This window comes from Gigantopelta aegis, chromosome 14, assembly GCF_016097555.1.
Source record: "Gigantopelta aegis isolate Gae_Host chromosome 14, Gae_host_genome, whole genome shotgun sequence".
NCBI classification, from domain to species: Eukaryota; Metazoa; Mollusca; class Gastropoda; order Neomphalida; family Peltospiridae; genus Gigantopelta; species Gigantopelta aegis.
Window position 1 is genome coordinate 38,109,952 of NC_054712.1, and position 19,182 is coordinate 38,129,133.

The 19,182-nt window shown below is 38.3% G+C and overlaps 1 protein-coding gene across 4 annotated transcripts in view; it reads right to left on the reverse strand.

Annotated features, from left to right (window-relative positions):
- LOC121388003 (protein MTSS 1-like) overlaps positions 1-19,182 on the reverse strand; it is a 121,791-nt gene that overhangs the window by 36,055 nt on the left and 66,554 nt on the right. For all 4 annotated transcript variants that reach the window (XM_041519196.1, XM_041519198.1, XM_041519197.1 and 1 more), the window contains exons 6-8: positions 18,255-18,329; positions 4,709-4,866; positions 1,962-2,117 (exon numbers count right to left, since the gene is read on the reverse strand). In XM_041519196.1, the coding sequence (XP_041375130.1) occupies positions 1,962-2,117; positions 4,709-4,866; positions 18,255-18,329 (389 nt within the window). The remainder of the gene's footprint in view (positions 1-1,961; positions 2,118-4,708; positions 4,867-18,254; positions 18,330-19,182) is intronic.

Sequence of the window (19,182 nt, forward strand, 5' to 3'; positions counted from 1 at the left end):
CTACAGTTATAAACCATAACACTTGTACATCAGCACGGTGAAAATTTAGTTCTATATTTATAAAAAATAACCTACAACAAACACATGAAGAGCAACATAGTAAAACACTGTTTTAGTTATCCAAAACCTAGTTTTTGTAATTTAGAATGACATTATTTACTTCCCCTTGGTCATTATGCTGATCAAAGAATGTTTGGTTTTCCATCACATTGATTAATATGTGGCCATTAGGAAGGAAGGAAGGAAATATTTACTTTACAATACACTCAACACACTTTTATTTATTGTTATATGGCGTCGGACATATGGTTAATGGCCACACAGATAATGAGATAGGAAATGATACGGGCATTCCATAGGCTACTGTTTTTCAATTAGCCAAATGGATTCTTTTATATGCAGCATCCTACAAACAGAATAATACAATCAAGGCTTCTGTAACTTTGTTACACCTGTGGTGAAGCACTGGCTGGGTTGAGAATCGGCCCAATGGGCCCACCGATGGGGATCGATCCTAGATCAATTGTGTATCAAGAGAGTGCTTTATCACCAGGCTATATTTCATCTCCAACTTGTAGCTTTTTTCTGAAAAGTTAGCAATGTTGTATCTGCAATCTAGGCACCTTATTACTGAATTAATGAGTAGTGTTGCATCTAAACACTGACCAGTGATATTTCATCTCAGTAATTATAGTAATAATCTGGATAACCTGAAATCTTGTACCTAAATCTTATTGATATTTCACCTCAGTAATAATAATATTAATGTGGATACTTCTTCACTGAAGTAACCCGCTGTTTTATACCAGAAAGTTAATGATGATGTACCTCAGTAACTTTAATAGTAATCTGAATACTGAAGTAACCAGCATTTTTATTCCTGAAACTTTGCGACGATTTCCCTATGTAATTATAATATTAATTTGGATAATTCTTCACTGAAATAACCTAAGTTCTGTACCTGAAAGGTGGCGATGTTTCATCTCAGTAATTGTAATATTAATCTGAATATGTCTTCAATGAAGTAACCTACAGTTTTGTACCAAAAATATAACGATGATGATCCATTTCAGTAATTATAATATTAATCTGAATACTTCTCCACTGAAGTAGCCTGCGTGTGGTTGTGTACCTGAAACATTTTGATAATTCAGTAATTATAACACTAATCTGAATACTTCTTCCTTGAAGTACCCTGCGTGTGGTTGTGTTGATAATTCAGTAATTATAACACTAATCTGAATACTTCTTCCTTGAAGTACCCTGCGTGTGGTTGTGTTGACAATTCAGTAATTATAACACTAATCTGAATACTTCTTCCTTGAAGTACCCTGCGTGTGGTTGTGTTGACAATTCAGTAATTATAACACTAATCTGAATACTTCTTCCTTGAAGTACCCTGCGTGTGGTTGTGTTGACAATTCAGTAATTATAACACTAATCTGAATACTTCTTCCTTGAAGTACCCTGCGTGTGGTTGTGTTGACAATTCAGTAATTATAACACTAATCTGAATACGTCTTCCTTGAAGTACCCTGCGTGTGGTTGTGTTGACAATTCAGTAATTATAACACTAATCTGAATACTTCTTCCTTGAAGTACCCTGCGTGTGGTTGTGTTGATAATTCAGTAATTATAACACTAATCTGAATACTTCTTCCTTGAAGTACCCTGCGTGTGGTTGTGTTGATAATTCAGTAATTATAACACTAATCTGAATACTTCTTCCTTGAAGTACCCTACGTGTGGTTGTGTTGACAATTCAGTAATTATAACACTAATCTGAATACTTCTTCCTTGAAGTACCCTACGTGTGGTTGTGTTGACAATTCAGTAATTATAACACTAATCTGAATACTTCTTCCTTGAAGTACCCTGCGTGTGGTTGTGTTGATAATTCAGTAATTATAACACTAATCTGAATACGTCTTCCCTGAAGTAGCCTGCGTGCGGTTGTGTACCTGAAAGTTGGCGATGTTGTAGTCAACGCCCTTCACGTCGAGGATGACCTGCTCACTGGCGGTGGGTAGCGTGAGCGGGTCAGCCGTCTGCTGGCACAGACTGTCCATCGTCTCCTGGAGATGTGTCACCTCGCTCAGCAACGCGATCTCACTATTCTGAAACACAGAACAAAACAACTTGTTAAACACCTCGCTCAGCAACGTGATCTCACTATTCTGAAACACTGAACAACACAACTTGTTAAACACTTCGCTCAGCAACGCAATCTCACTATTCTGAAACAGAACAACACAACTTGTTAAACACCTCGCTCAGCAACGCGATCTCACTATTCTGAAACACAGAACAACACAACTTGTTAAACACCTTGCTCAGCAACGTGATCTCACTATTCTGAAACACAGAACACAACTTGTTAAACACCTCGCTCAGCAACGCGATCTCACTATTCTGAAGCATAGAACAACACAACTTGTTAAACACCTCGCTCAGCAATGCGATCTCACTATTCTGAAACATAGAACACAACTTGTTAAACACCTCGCTCAGCAACGCGATCTCACTATTCTGAAACACAGAACAACACAACTTGTTAAACACCTCGCTCAGCAACACAATCTCACTATTCTGAAACAGAACAACACAACTTGTTAAACACCTCGCTCAGCAACGCGATCTCACTATTCTGAAACACAGAACAACACAACTTGTTAAACACCTTGCTCAACAACGTGATCTCACTATTCTGAAACATAGAACAACACAACTTGCTAAACACCTTGCTCAACAACGTGATCTCACTATTCTGAAACATAGAACAACACAACTTGTTAAACACCTCACTCAGCAATGTGATCTCACTATTCTGAAACATAGAACAACACAACTTGTTAAACACCTCGCTCAGCAACGCGATCTCACTATTCTGAAACACAGAACAACACTACTTTTTAAGTTTGAACAATTATCACCTGTGTCAATTTTGAGCCTGCCTACATCAATTTTAAATCAGTAACTTTTTCAACAAATGAACTAAGCAATGAGATCTCCCTATTCTGAAACACAGAACACAACATGTTTTAGATTTCATGGCTCGAACTTAAGAATTTGTTATCTACGACAATCATGGTTTCTGCCAGATGGCACGAAGGGTGAAATTATGTACCCTAAAATACTGGAAATCAATGGAATGAATGCAAGATTGTTTAAAGAAAGATTTCTAACCCATAACCACCTAAGAAGGGAACTTATTATCTGTTTTATTTTTATCACGTACCCTCAAATTATTTACCAACAGAAAACCTGACAACATTGAAATATTTCTGCCAAAGGCAAAATGTGGCCCATGGCAATTACCTTATTTCCTCAAATAAGATCCAGCCTCAAATAAGCGCCAGCCTCAAATAAGAGCCAGTCTCAAATAAGCGCAGGGTCTGTAACATTTTGCAACAAAATAAATGCTGGGTTGAGGCAACCAAAAAACTGACTACTTCCTGGCATAATTAAAAAAAAATCCCACACATTTTTTAAATTAAAAATGATGGGTCCCTTTTAGTTAGTGAGGGCTAATTCACCATTCTCATGTTATTGATTTAAGTTACAGTAAACTACTATTTTTAAGTTACTGTTGAGGCCTCTTCCAGCAATGACGTTGACGCGAGGCACTTTACGTGGACAAATAATGTTAATTTGTTCATTGTTTTGTTAAAGTTTAAAGTTTTGTTACAGTTTTAAAGTTTAAAAATAAATAAAATTGTACGTTTGTAGTTTTTAGCTTTAATTTCTAAAATTTCTTTGAAAAAATAAAGGTTGGGTCCCCTATAAGCACTGGTCTCCAATAAGTGACGGGTCTGTGACAATTTTGAAATGAATAAGCACCGGCACTTTTTAGAGGAAACACGGTAATACCTGCCTACAACAATTTTAAATCGGTATCTTTTGCAACAATTAAACACAAAATCTCTTTAACTTATAGCAATGCCTGCCATCAGTAAAACACCTGACCGATGGCAATTCATATTGCAGTTACGGAAATTGTTCTTGGTGCCATTGTTCGTTAAGTTTGAGCCATGCAGTTCTTTATTTACATATCTTATTCTTAGTGCTAACATTGATAGGTTTAAGACATCACTTAACAAATATGAACTGAAATTCAATTAGGCAAGAATGTTTCATAATAAATTAATGTCAAACATTCCAGCAAAAAAAGTTCAACTTGCTGTTTTAATGCAGAATTATATTAATGTCAATATGTTTTAGAACATATCAACTACATGTATGTATATTTTTAAAAATTGCAAAAAAAAAAACCCAGTTTGCCGATAAGATTAAGTAAAAGATTCCAGTTTAAAACAGAAGAAAGTTTAAGTTTTAAAAAGTGTTTTGTTTAACGACACCACTAGAGCACACTGATTTATTTATTCATCAGCTATTACATGTTAAATATTTGGTAATGTTTGGAAATATAGTCTTAGAAAGGAAACCTGCTACATTTTTCCATTAGTAGCAAGAGATCTTTTAACTGCGCCATCCCATAGACAGGATAGCACATACCACAGCCTTTGATATACCAGTCATGGTGCACTGGCTACGAGAAATAGCCCAATGGGCCAGGATCGATCCTAGACCAAACGCACATCAAGCGAGTGCTTTACCACTGGGCTACCACCTGCCTCTGGAAAAAAAAAAAAAGCCTGCCAATAAAGCAAAAGATCAGAGCTTAAAAAAGACGACATATGTCACTCACAACAAAGGGTTTGGTAGCACCAATGAAGACACAGAACCGGCTTCGCTCCTCAATGAGGGCGGTCCTCACAAAGTTCTTCTCACACTCCTCCATCAACAGGTATTTGTCGTTCACATCATGCATCGCGTTCTCCAACCGAGACTGCATCTCACCCTTCCCTGAAACACATAAGCAAATGTTTTATTTAATGATGCACTCAACACATTTTATTTACGGTTATAAGGAAATGAGGTAATAAGGAAATGTTTTATTTAACGATACATATTCAACACATTTTATTCAGTTATATGGCGTTGGACATATGGTTAAGGACCACACAGAGATTGAGAGGAAACCCGCTGTCGAACATTTCATGGGCTACTCTTTTCGATTAGCAGCAAGGGATCTTTTATATGCAACATCCCATAGACAGGATAGCACATACCACGGCCTTTGATGTACCAGTCGTGCTGGAACGAGAAATAGCCCAATGGGCCCACTGATGGGGATCGATCTCAAGCCGACTGTGCATCAAGGGAGTGCTGTACCACTGAGCTAAGTCCCACCCACCCCTGAGGTACATGATACACCTGTCACAAGTAGGTCACAGTGACCTAGTTACGGTAAAGCAATACACCACCATCCCAAGTTGTTGCACTTGCATGCACGGCTTGATGATCCTGTATGAAATGATATGGAAAACATGCTCTGGAAACAAAACATTTAAGGATGGACGTATATACACTGTATGTACATGTATGTACGTACGTGTACAGGTAACTACAAGTAGTTGTGGTACATGACACATGGCCATCCCAACTTGTACTTACTTATAAGGTTTGATGCTTCTATATGAATTAATAAAAAGACATGCTCCGAAAACTCAAAAGTTTACGAACGGATGAACAGACAGACAGAAGGACGTACAGATCAACAGACAATGCCATACCATAATACGACCCAACAAAGATGGGCACATATAAATGTCTGCCAAACTTGACAGAGCTAGCTCTGGCACTCACCAAATTCACCAATTGCGAATTTTAGGAACAATTGACAAATTTTATTTTAATTTGGTGAAAACAATTTTATGTAATAATTGGGATTTTGTTGAGAAATAGCTGTGGTTTTGCATTTTTGTTTAAAGGTAATTTGGCAAAATGTTTTGCTCACCCAGAGCTAGCCCTACTTGTTTTCAGCAATATTATGAACAAAAAAGATCATTTAAATTAACATTTTCTGAGCCAAATTAATTAAAAGAAAAATATACAGGTATTAAAAACAATATAAACAAGGTAACCCAGTGATGTCCCACTTAGACTATTATTACAAAGGATCAAGCTAAAAGAAACTAACATTTTGAAAAAATTGCATCAGCACAAAAAACCAACAAAAACAAGATGATATTTACCTACACCCAACTGACCTACTGATGTACTGCCAAAAAAAGGGATCAAACTAAAAGAAACCAACATTTTGTAAAGATTGCACCAGGATAAAAAAAAAACCCAAACCCACCCACTTTTACCTACCCCCACCCATGTTAGCACTGTGGATCAGCCCTTGACCCTCTATTCTAATTGGTAAATTACAGGAAGTGTCAGCTGTGTAGAACCTGTACTTGATTGACTGTTTCTGATCAATCATGTGACCATTATTAGACTGGTGTGACCTGGCTGTGACCTCACTGTAGGAAATGTAACAGTGGAATCGGCAGCAGCTAATCCCCACAATCAACCAGCCAACACAGCACCCGGTAGACAAAGACTGGTACACAAAACGAAATACAGTGAAACCTGTCTAAACCGGACCCTGAACAAACAGGAATCTTGTCAAAATTGGCCAAGTTTCATAGTCCCAAATTTTCTAAATTCTAAAACAGATCCTGTCTAAATTTGATAAATATTAGGTCCCCGATGGGATCTGGTTTAGATAGTTGTCACTGTACAGTGAAACCTTTTAAACTGGACGCCCACGGGACCAAGTAAAGAGTCAAGATTTCAAGAGGTATCCAGTTTAGAAAGGTTCAGTTCTACAATGATATTTAAAAAAAAGGGCCATGAAAAATGTTCATTTTTGAAGGAATTCCAGTTTACAGAGTTCTGTTTTTAGAGGTATCCAGTTTACAGAGGTTCTGTTCAACACTGAAATTTTAAAAGGAGCCATGAAAAATGTCCAGTTTTGAAGAAATCCCAGTTTACAGTCTTGTTTATAGAGGTATCCAGTTTACTGAGGTTCTGTGTGTACTGATATTTAAAAAGGGGCAGCGAAAAAGGTCCAGTTTTGAGAAAATCCGGTTTAAAGAGTCCTGTTTTGAAAGGTATCCAGTTTAGATAGGTTTTGTTCTGTACCGATATTTAAAAAGGGGCCATGCAAAAAATGTCTGGTTTTAAGAGTCCATTTTACAGTCCTGTTTTTAAGAGGTATCCAGTTTACAGTCCTGTTTTAGAGGTATCCAGTTTACAGAGTTCTGTATATAGAAGTATCCAGTTTACAGAGTCCTGTTTTTAAGAGGTATCCAGTTTACAGAGTTCTGTATATAGAAGTATCCAGTTTACAGAGTCCTGTTTTTAAGAGGTATCCAGTTTACAGAGTTCTGTATATAGAAGTATCCAGTTTACAGAGGTTCTGTGTGTACCGATATTTAAAAAGGGGCAGTGAAAAAGGTCCAGTTTTGAGGAAATTCCTGTTTACAGAGTCTTGTTTATAGAGGTATCCAGTTTACAGAGGTTCTGTGTGTATCGATATTTAAAAAGGGGCTGTGAAAAAGGTCCAGTTTTGAAGAAATCCCAGTTTACAGAGTCTTGTTTATAGAGGTATCCAGTTTACAGAGGTTCTGTGTGTATCAATATTTAAAAAGGGGCAGTGAAAAAGGTCCCGTTTTGAGGAAATTCCTGTTTACAGAATCCTGTTTTTAGACATTTCCATTATAGAGAGGCTTTGTTCTGTACCAATATTTAATAAGGGGCCATGCACAAATATTTGGTTTTAAGAAAGTCCATTTTACAGAGTCCTATTTTCAAGAGGTAGCCAGTTTAGAGAGGCCACGAAAAATGTCCGGTTTTGAAGGAATTCCAGTTTACAGAGGGTCCGGTTTTTAAGGGTTCCACTGTACACCAGTGGTATGAGAATAAAGCACTCAATCAGCAATATTGACTGAACTGGAGTCGATTACATAACTGTTATTGATTCTGACGGCAGCCGGCCATGCATTTCCCTAACTGTTCGGTCTCACAAGTTCAGTAATGAAGTCACCGTTGGCTTTGTTTAACGACACTACTACAGAATATTGATTAATTAATTTGTGCACATCAAACATGTCAATAATTCTGACATTTGCATGTTGTCATCAATGGAAGCCCACTGCATTTTCCCATTAGCAGCAAAGGATCTTACCAGACAGGACAATACACATCATGTTCCACAACCTGTGATGTAGTAATTATGGTGTAAAAAAAAACAACCCCAAAACCACCAACTCAATCAGCAGAGAGAAATTTCTTTCTAAAATCGACTGAAAATTAGACAATTACATAACAATTATTGACTGCAGTTATCAGCATGATGGATTTTCCATCACTGTTTAGTCGGATAGGTTTAGTGATGAAGTTAAGTGATGAAGTTAAAGGTTGTTTTCCAGATGTCGCCATTTACAATGTAATCTAGTCTAGTTCAAGGAGTCATACACCCCTATCACTCCCATCAGACTAGTTCAAGGAGTCATATACACACCCATCACTGCACTCAGACTAGTTCAAGGAGTAACACACCCCCATCACTCCCCTCAGACTAGTTCAAGGAGTCATACCCCCCCCATCACTCCCCTCAGACTAGTTCAAGGAGTCACACACACCAAACACTCCCCTCAGACTAGTTCAAGGAGTCATACAACCCATCACTCCCCTCAGACTAGTTCAAGGAGTCATACAACCCATCACTCCCCTCAGACTAGTTCAAGGAGTCATATACATATGACCCCCATCACTCCTTTCAGACTAGTTGAAGGAGTCATACCCCCCCCCATCACTCCCCTCAGACTAGTTCAAGGAGTCATGCACACCCATCACTCCTCTCAAGACTAGTTCAAGGAGTCATACACCCCTATCACTCCCATCAGACTAGTTCAAGGAGTCATATACACACCCATCACTGCACTCAGACTAGTTCAAGGAGTAACACACCCCCATCACTCCCCTCAGACTAGTTCAAGGAGTCATACCCCCCCATCACTCCCCTCAGACTAGTTCAAGGAGTCACACACACCAAACACTCCCCTCAGACTAGTTCAAGGAGTCATACAACCCATCACTCCCCTCAGACTAGTTCAAGGAGTCATACAACCCATCACTCCCCTCAGACTAGTTCAAGGAGTCATATACATATGACCCCCATCACTCCTTTCAGACTAGTTGAAGGAGTCATACCCCCCCCCCCCCCCATCACTCCCCTCAGACTAGTTCAAGGAGTCATGCACACCCATCACTCCTCTCAAGACTAGTTCAAGGAGTCATTTTCAGCTCACCATAACATGCGACTATATATGGTATCAAAACAGGTTGTATCTTAGGTAGCTCCCCATAATCTACATGTATGTTAGAGGAGCAATTAATCACTTCTATTTTTGTTCACTAAAAGGTCGGGTTTTTTTAACACCACTCGTATACAGCATTCTGATCAATCAATCATCAGCTGCTGAATATCAAACATTTCATAATTCTAACACACACATGTAGTCTTCCGAGGAAACACACTACGTATTTACACTAGCAGCAAAGAACCTTGTTATAGACTTGTGCTTTCCCAGACAGCAGGCCTCCGAGAATTGAAAATCTGTATAAACCATTTACGGGTTACACAAAAACCACCTCAGGCAACCCATCCCGCACTCATGCAACCCACCACGACCATTCAAATGATGTCACAAATTCAGCGCGCGCAAACGAAAAACTATATCCCATACAAGTGACGCATGAACAAAACTATCGCTCTTGCAATTTTCAGAGGCCTGAGACGGGAAAGCACATAGCATGATATTTACTGTAGTGTACCCAGGGAAAATTTTGGTCACGATTCACTAAACAAGTTTCAGAGATTGCTACACAATTTTAAAACATTAAACAGCAGTTGCTAATCAATTTTCAATTGACTAGAAATATCGCTAATCATGATTCTGAGAACAAAATGTTCCCGTGTACCAGTTGTGGTCCCAAAATGCTTTCCAATATTGATTGAAACTGAAAGAAAGAAATGTTTTATTTCACGACACACTCAACACATTTTATTTATGGTTATATGGCATCAGACATATGGTTAAGGACCACACAGAGTTTGAGAGGAAACCCGCTGTCGCCACTACATGGGCTACTCTTTCCGATTAGCAGCAAGGGATCTTTTATTTGCGCTTCCCACAGGCAGGAAAACACAAACCATGGCCTTTGTTGAACCAGTTATGGATCACTGGTCAGTGCAAGTGGTTTACACTTACCCATTGAGCCTTGCGAAGTACTCACTCAGGGTTTGGAGTCAGTATCTGGATTAAAAATCCCATGCCTCAACTGGGATCCAAACCCAGTACCTACCAGCCTGTAAACCGATGGCCTAACCATGACGCCACCAAGGCCGGTTGATTGCAACTGAGTCAATTACACAACCTTTATTGATTAATATTAAAACTGAGTCAATTGCATAACTGTTATTGATTAAAATTTAAATTGAGTCAATTACAAACACGTAACTGTTATTGATTGCCGTCATTAGCAGCACGTCAAGATGTCCACAACTGTGTAAAGTCACATGATCAGTGATGAATGAATGACAAAACCAGTTCAGAGTGGGGTAATGCCACATGTTCGGTAATGAATGAATGACAAAACCAGTTCACAGTGGGGCAATGCCACGTGGTCAGCGACACAAAATGGGTTATAGGATCAATCCTCTTCATTGGACTGATTTGGTTAATTATCAACTGAAATCTGTGCTCCACAACTGCAATATCAAAGTTTGTGTTATGTGCTGTCCCTGTAAAAAAACACTTGATTTTAATTTGAAAGTCTGGTTTGCTTTAGCTGAAACCAGTTACGTAGTTTTCATTAACAGCAAGAGATCTTTTATATGCACTTTTCCCACAGACAGGACAGCACATACCACAGCCTTTGATATGTCAATTGTGGGGCACTAGCTGGGACAGAAAATAAAGCAAAGGGTCATCTTTAATATGTGTCATGTACTTCTTTCCACTGGAGATCAATGGTAGACATTTGTAAGAAAAGGAAGGAAGGAAATGTTTTATTTAACGACGCACTCAACACATTTTATTTACAGTTATATGGCGTCAGACATATGGTTAAGGACCACATAGATACTGAGAGAGGAAACCCGCTGTCACCACTTCATGAGCTACTTTTTTTCGATTAGTAGCAAGGGATCTTTTATATGCACCATCCCATAGACAGGATAGTGCATACCACGGCCTTTGATATACCAGTCATGGTGCACTGGCCATCATAAGAAATAGCCCAATAGGTCCCCGACGGGGATCGATCCTAGACCGACTGCTACATCCCGCCCCAAAGAAAGAAAGGAAAACCCACTACAGCCACACAGCCAACTCCTACCAACATTCAATGAAGCAAGGAATCTTTACAAGCATTAATTTTCATTACAGATTAAATATGGAGGTTTTGGGGGGGGGGGGGGGGGGTGGGGGGGCCAACTCTTGTTTTCAGACCTAGAGTAGCCCATGAAGTGGCGACAGCGGGTTTCCTCTCTCTATATCTGTGTGGTCCTTAACCATATGTCCGACGCCATATAACTGTAAATAAAATGTGTTGAGTGCGTTGTTAAATAAAATAATTTTTTTTACATTGTTTTCTTTCTTGTTTTCAGACCTGACAGGTATGGAAGAGCAGCCACAGCTTGCGGTGAGGATCTGCTCACCATCAGGACCCATCAAGGTAATCAGGAAATTACGAGAATCATTTCAGCCATGGTGGTATTCCTCTGCCAGACCCTTGGTTCCCACAAGTCTGCTTACCACCGTTATTGCTTTAACCCCTTCACCACCAAGAGGGTGGGACGCATGGTCGGTTTAGGACCGATATTCATCGGTGGACCCATTGGGCTATTTCTCGTTCCAGTTAGTGCTCCACGACTGGTGTAACAAAGGCCGTGGTATGTACTATTATCCTGTCTGTGGGATGGTGCATATAAAATATCCCTTGCTGCTAATCGAAAAGAGTAGTCCATGAAGTGGTGACAGCGGGTTTCCTCTCTCAATATCTGTGTGGTCCTTAACCATACGTCCGACGCCATATAACCATAAATAAAATGTGTTGAGTGTGTCATTAAATAAAGCATTTCCTTCCTTCCTTCACCACCAACATCGGTTATTGGATGTAATGGCAATTAGCAGAAGTTAAAAGTTTGTTTTGCTTAATGACACTACTCAGGCTTTTAAGTAAGATTTTGTGAAAAATAAGGGCTTGTTTTAGGGCAAAATTCTTAAAAAATAAGGGCTATTTTTAGGAATTTTTAGGAATTTTTTGACAAAAATAAGGACTGAAATTCAATAAACAATATAAAAGAAAAACATTCTGTACTCACCTCCAGGGAGAACATAAATACAAAAGCTAATTACCAACTCAGAAGATCATGCCAATGGTCATCAAGAGCGATATTCAGCATATCAATACAACCAGATTAAAGTAATCTGATATGGTGCAAATCCATGCTGAATATGATACTGATAACCACCAAGATGTCTTCTGAGAAATACATTAATTCAACATATTCATTATCTGAAAGTATACTAAGGCTAGATTTAATTAATTCCAACACTTATTTTATGTTGCATTTATCAAAAAATTCCAAAATTTGAAAATTTAGGATTTTCACCAAAAAATTAGGGCTTTTTAGGATTTTGAAGCTTTAATAAGGAATATTAGGGCTGCTGTCAAAAAATAAGGAAAATTAGGAAAATAAGGGCCCGCTTGCAAGCCTGCTCTACTAGAGCATATCGATTCATTAATCATCGGCTATTGGATGTAAAAACTTTTGGTAATTTCAACATAGTGTTAAGAGAGGAAACCCGCTACATTTTTCCAAAAGTAGCACATAGCACATACCACAGCCTTTGATATACCAGCCATGGTGCACTGGCTGGAACAGAAATTAAAAAAAAAAAAATGTTTGTTTTGTTTAACGACACCACTAGAGCATATTGATTAAATAATCATTGACTATTGGATGTCAAACATTTAACCGGCCTCGGTGGCGCAGTGGTTAAGCCATCGGACTACAGGCTGGTAGGTACAGGGTTCGCAGCCCGGTACCGGCTCCAACCCAGAGCGAGTTCTTAAGGGCTCAATGGGTAGGTGTAAGGCCACTACACCCTCTTCTCTCTCACTAACCACTAACAAACTAACAACTAACCCACTGTCCTGGACAGGCAGCCCAGATAGCTGAGGTGTGTGCCCAGGACAGCGTGCTTGAACCTTAATTGGATATAAGCACGAAAATAAGTTGAAATCAATCAATCAAACATTTAATAATTGACTGAAAGAGAAATAACCCACCAATGAAAATGGATCCTGGTCGGACTGTGCATTAAGCGAGGGCTTTACCACTTGGCTATGTCCCACAACAAAAAATCTAAAATGCCGATGCAAAAAGCTGTTGCATAATTGAACTATGACGACATTCTTATCACTTTAAGGTATTTACTTTGTTATTTTCTGCACTAAATTGCCATCGTAACACGCTCTAAATCTCCAGGGCTGGACTGATCTGTAGCAACAGAGCAGTTTAAAAGCTCTTTATCTTCTTAAAGGCTGAAGGGTTAACCGACTAGCCAACATATGTGCTATGCCATCATGGGAACATGCTGGCACCTGGACAGAAATAGCTGGTCCTTGTGGTGATTTGACAGCAGACGTGAGTCATGGGATTATCTGGTTCTACTTGCAGATCTGGCAGTGAATAGCACCAATTCGTTTTGGTTGGAAGTCAAAACCAACTGGTGTTGTAAAGATTAAAGTTGTCTCAGCTTATATAACACAGGACGTTGTTATCATCATTATCTGACATACAGGGAAACAATGAATTCAAGACTACTTCGGTCTCTCTGATGACTAACAATTCAATTAAAATTATAGTAAAAAAAACCTGTGAAAGATATTGGTAGATGGATGGTATGGGTGATTGTATGTGTAAACAAATGGTGGGTGGGTGGGTGGGTGGATGGATGGATGGTTGGATGGATGGATGGTATGGGTGGATGGTATGGGTGGATGGATGGATGGTATGGTTGGATAGATGGATGGTATGGTTGAATGGATGGATGGTATGGATGGTATGGGTGGATGGATGGATGGTATGGATGGATGGTATGGTTGGATGGATGGATGGTATGGTTGGATGGATGGATGGTATGGTTGGATGGATGGATGGTATGGGTGGATGGTATGGGTGGATGGATGGATGGATGGATGGATGAACAGATGGACGGACAGACGGTATGGGAGGTTATATGTGTAAGTAGTGGATGGATGGATGGGTGAATAGATAGACAGATAGGTAGCATTCAGAGATGAAGGAAGGAAGGAAATGCTTTATTTAATGACACATTCAACACATTTTATTTATGGTTATATGGCATCAGACATAATATTATGGTTAAGAACCACACAGATATTGAGGGAGGAAACCTGCTGTCACCACTTCATGGGCTACTCTTTTCGATTAGCAGCAAGGGATCTTTTATATGCACTATCCCATAGATAGGCTAGCACATAGCGTTTGTTAAACAAGTTCTTGTGCACTGGCTGGAGTGAGAAATTGCTCAATGGGCACACTGACAGGGATCGATCCCAAACTGACTGTGCATCGCCCCCATGAATGACTGATTGAACGAACGAAAAAATTAATGACCAAATGAATGAATGAATGGCCAAACAACAAACAAAACAAACTTAATACAATCACCTTCAAGTACATATATACCGATACATACATGAACATGTTTTCTTGTATAAGTAATAAATAATTATTATTATTATTTTTTTAAATTGTAAACATTTTTTTCTTCACAGTTCAGAGTAAACTGTAAGACATATGAACAGAGCTAGTCAAGTTGGTAAAGGTGTTTGTGAGCCTTGTTGAAAAGTGTGAAACTGGAGCCCTGTGTTGTTAGCTGAATACAGCCAGGAGACAAGTATGCATGCAGTTATTCCCCAACCAGCTGTATTAACTTACAGCAGGTATTAACAGGGAGCTGAACTTTTTCCACCCTGTGATATGCTTCTTAACATCTATGTAACACATAGGACTTATCTCTTAGATAATTCATACTTAAAATGCACTGGCATAGAAAGTGTGTGGGGGGGGGGGGGGGGGGGGGGGGGGGGAGAGAGAGAAGAGAGAGACACAAGGGAGGCATATGCTCCCCTCCCCCAAATTTTAAAGATATTTTGCTTTAAAAGTGTGTAAATATAAAAGTGTGGCCCCACCCCCCTCCAACTTTTTGGCACCTTCCTACGCCACTGAAATGTGTTTGGTCACGGTTATGCCTTAAGAATTTGCTGTGTTAGAAAAAACGTCATTTGTCTTTGTGATTGTCATTTTCCAAATCATACATTAAGTTTTGTTTTTGATTTTTGTTTTCCTAATCATTATATCCCCCCCCCCCCAATCATCAGTGTTTATTTTTGTTTTCGAAATGATTATGTTTGTGATTTTTGTTTTCCCAAATCATTATGTTTGTGGTTTTTGTTTTCTCAAGTCATTGATCAGTATTTGAAATTTTTGACTTCCAAATTACTGTGTAAAATTGTAATGTTTGTTTTTCAATGTGATTTTTGGAAAACAAAGTTCTTTACGGACTATTAATGGCAATATGCAAGCTAAAATAGTTGCAAATTCTGAGTGGTAATTTGGAGTAGTGGGTTCCTTAATGGTACTATTTAGTGTTCAAACTGTAAACTTTTGAATATGCATATAGGTACATCTATAAACCAAGAGTCACTGGTCTAGGACTTACAGTTTGAGAGAAATATGCCTTAACGGTTAAATTTTGTTTTGTTTAACACTACCCCTAGAGCACATTGATTTATTAACCATCAGTTTTTGGATGTCAAACATTATAATTGTTACATATAGTCTTAGACAAAATTTGCTAGCTAGATTTTTTCCATTAGCAGCAAGATATCATTTATATGCACTTTCCCCACACAGGACAGGACAGCACATACCATGGACTTGATATATCAGACATGGAAATGTAGTTAAATGCAAGTCGCTGCACTACCACCATCAGAAAAGTAATACCTACATTTCGCCTCTTGACTTCATCATGAATAACAGGACAAAAACACAGCCAATGACGTAATTCATTACTGATAAAAAAAAAAAAAAGCCAATGAGAAGAAGTATGACTAAAAACAAAGTGATGCATTTCTCATGTCAGTAATGATGCATTCCATGCAGCTCAGACTTAGTAACCTGCAGGTCATGACCTGGGTAAACCAGACTACCACTTAATAGACACTGGCAACAGAAAGCTGTACAGGGCAGGCAGGCAGGCGGGCCAGCGGCACACAACCAGTTTCTACTTTCCACCACCACTGAAGCAATAAGTCCTGTACCGAATTAGCTGAGTCATCAAGAAGAAAAACAAACAAACTGGCTGTCTGTGCAAGACTGGGTAACACCAATATATTCAACAACAGGTGGCAGAAACAGTGTATTTGATGGATGTGAAAAAGGTTTTATTGAGTAACCTTGTGTAAAAGCAGCACTTTTCATAAACATTTTAATTCTGGGAGGTTTTTTGTTTTGTTTTCCTTTTTATTTGTTCTGGGGTTGTTGTTTCGTTTGTTGTTTGGGGGGTTGAGGGAAGGTGTGTCAAATCATAAAAACAAAACAAAAAGAAACAGCATTAATAAGAAATAGCCGAAAGTCTCAAATGTGCATACATATTCCTTTCCTTGAAATTGCCTCTAAAAAGTGTTCAAACCAAAGTTATTGTCTGCCCTAGGTGCGTACAGGAAACCCTGCAAATAGCCACACATTATAATGTATTAGAGCCGATGGGAATTATCAGTGGACAAGCAATTTTCCGTGCCATATAAATACACACCCGCAGAGGCCAATCTGTGGTGAACGAACTGGCCTCAAGTGGCCATTATCTGTGCAAGGTCGCTCGCAAGTCTGTGGGCACTCATTATACTGCCTCCTCTCCATCCTGGTCTCACTTCACAGAATAAATCTTTTGCCTCCCCATCCCACCCTTCAGTCAAATTAACAGCAATCACGGTCATTGTCTTTTACAATTACTGGTTAAGACGTGGCCGATAGATTCTGCTAGCATCCGAGTTTCTTTTCAGTTAGTATGTGAAGTTTAACTCACACACCCTACAGTAGAAGGTATAATGAATGAATGTTTAGAATGTACAGTAAAACCTGTCTAAACTGGACCCTGAACAAACCGGAATCCTGTCAAAATCTGCCAAGTTTCTTGATCCCAAATTTTCTAAATTCTAAAATGTTGCCCTTTAAACACCCAGGGGCCTAATTCACTAAACTCTCGCAACTTTATGATCTCGCAGTGCAATTCTAAAAGATTTGCAAAGAGGATGCTTTGTTGTCTAGCAGAGCCTAAGAGACCCTTTGTGAATTAGGCCCCAGATTCTGTCTAAATCACCCACAGAATAATTGTAAAATGTACAGGTTCTGCTACCTATCCTAGAGTGTATTTAGTTTGGTCAGTTTTAATATACCACACACCCATTGTAGAATGTACAAGTTCCACTCACACATCCTAGAATGAATATGTATGGTAACCTTTAGTATTCTTCTCATCCACTGTAGCATGTTTGTACAATGTACAGGTTCCAAATACCCACCTTAGAATGAATTTATAATGTATGGTTACCTTTAACATCCCACCCACCCATCATAGAATATACAAGTTCCACTCACCCACACTAGAATATTATAATGCATGGTTACTTTTAATAATAATGTCCCACCACCTATTGTAGAATGTTTGTACAATGTACAGACTCTGCTCACCGACACTGGAATGATTATATAAAGTATGGTTACCTTTAATAATAATATCCAACCCACCCTAGAATGTTTATATAAGGCATGGTTACCTTTAATAATAATATCCCACCCATCCTAGAATGTTTATATAAGGCATGGTTACCTTTAATAATAATATCCCACCCATCCTAGAATGTTTATATAAGGCATGGTTACCTTTAATAATAATATCCCACCCATCCTAGAATGATTATATAAAACATGGTTACCTTTAATAATAATATCCAACCCACCCACCCATCGTAGAATGTTTGTACAACATACAGGCTCCTCTCACCCACACTGTAAAGTTTATATAAAGTATGATTAATAATAATATCCCACCCACCCTAGAATGTTTATATAAAACATGGTTACCTTTAATAATAATATCCCACCCACCTTAGAATGTTTATATAAAACATGGTTACCTTTAATAATAATATCCCACCAACCCTAGAATGATTATATAAAGCATGTTTACCTTTTTTAACTTTCTTCTGTAGCTTCATAGTATCTGATGCTGCTTTCTTTATTTCCTGGCGTGCTCGCCGATATTCTAAGATGGGAAATATAATAATAAGAAATGTTATGAAATCAAAATCATCTGAGCTACAGAATGTAGGGTAACTATAAATGTTAAATCTTCATTTATAGAAAACTTATATAACAGACTAAATCTATATTAATGTCATGCTAAAGTAGGTAACTGACATAAGATATTTTTTTATTTTTTTGAGGGGTTCTTGTTTTGTCTTGTTTTTTTAATAAACTGCTTAAACAGAAAGACTGACAGTTTACACATCAGTTTTTAAAAATTAGCCATGGTGATTGAAAAATATACTAATTAGTGCCAAGAAAATTGGGAGGTGAAAACTATTTAATGAGTTGCTTTAAGCACTGATGTGAAGTTGACAGAAAAACATTTAGTGCCAAATGGTTTTCTCTTACACTCAACTCTTTACTACACAGATTTACAAAGCTTAAACATTTGCATTAAAAAACACACAAAAAACCCAAAAGCCAGGCTTTGTAAATTCAGCAATGAAATATTGCAATTTTGTGATCCAAAGATAACAAGACAGTTTCAAAGAAAAAGAGTTTCTATTTTAATTAATATTTGATTTTTTACACACATTTATATTTAATCACATTTCTTTTGTCACCCAGTTTATTTTGCTGATTCTATTCTTGAAGAATCGATGTGGAAGCCAGGCAGCCAGATATATTTGTTTGTATTCTAGAGCTGTATTCAGCATGCAGAACGTTATTGCTGTTTGCAGCAATATTTATCTTGTAATTGTGTCGTGCAATAACTGAACAAATTGTGGCCTTTGCCGCTTCCTATATATATAACTTAAAAATGGAAACATTTTTTTAGCGAAATTTCCAAAGAAGTTGATCAGGCATGG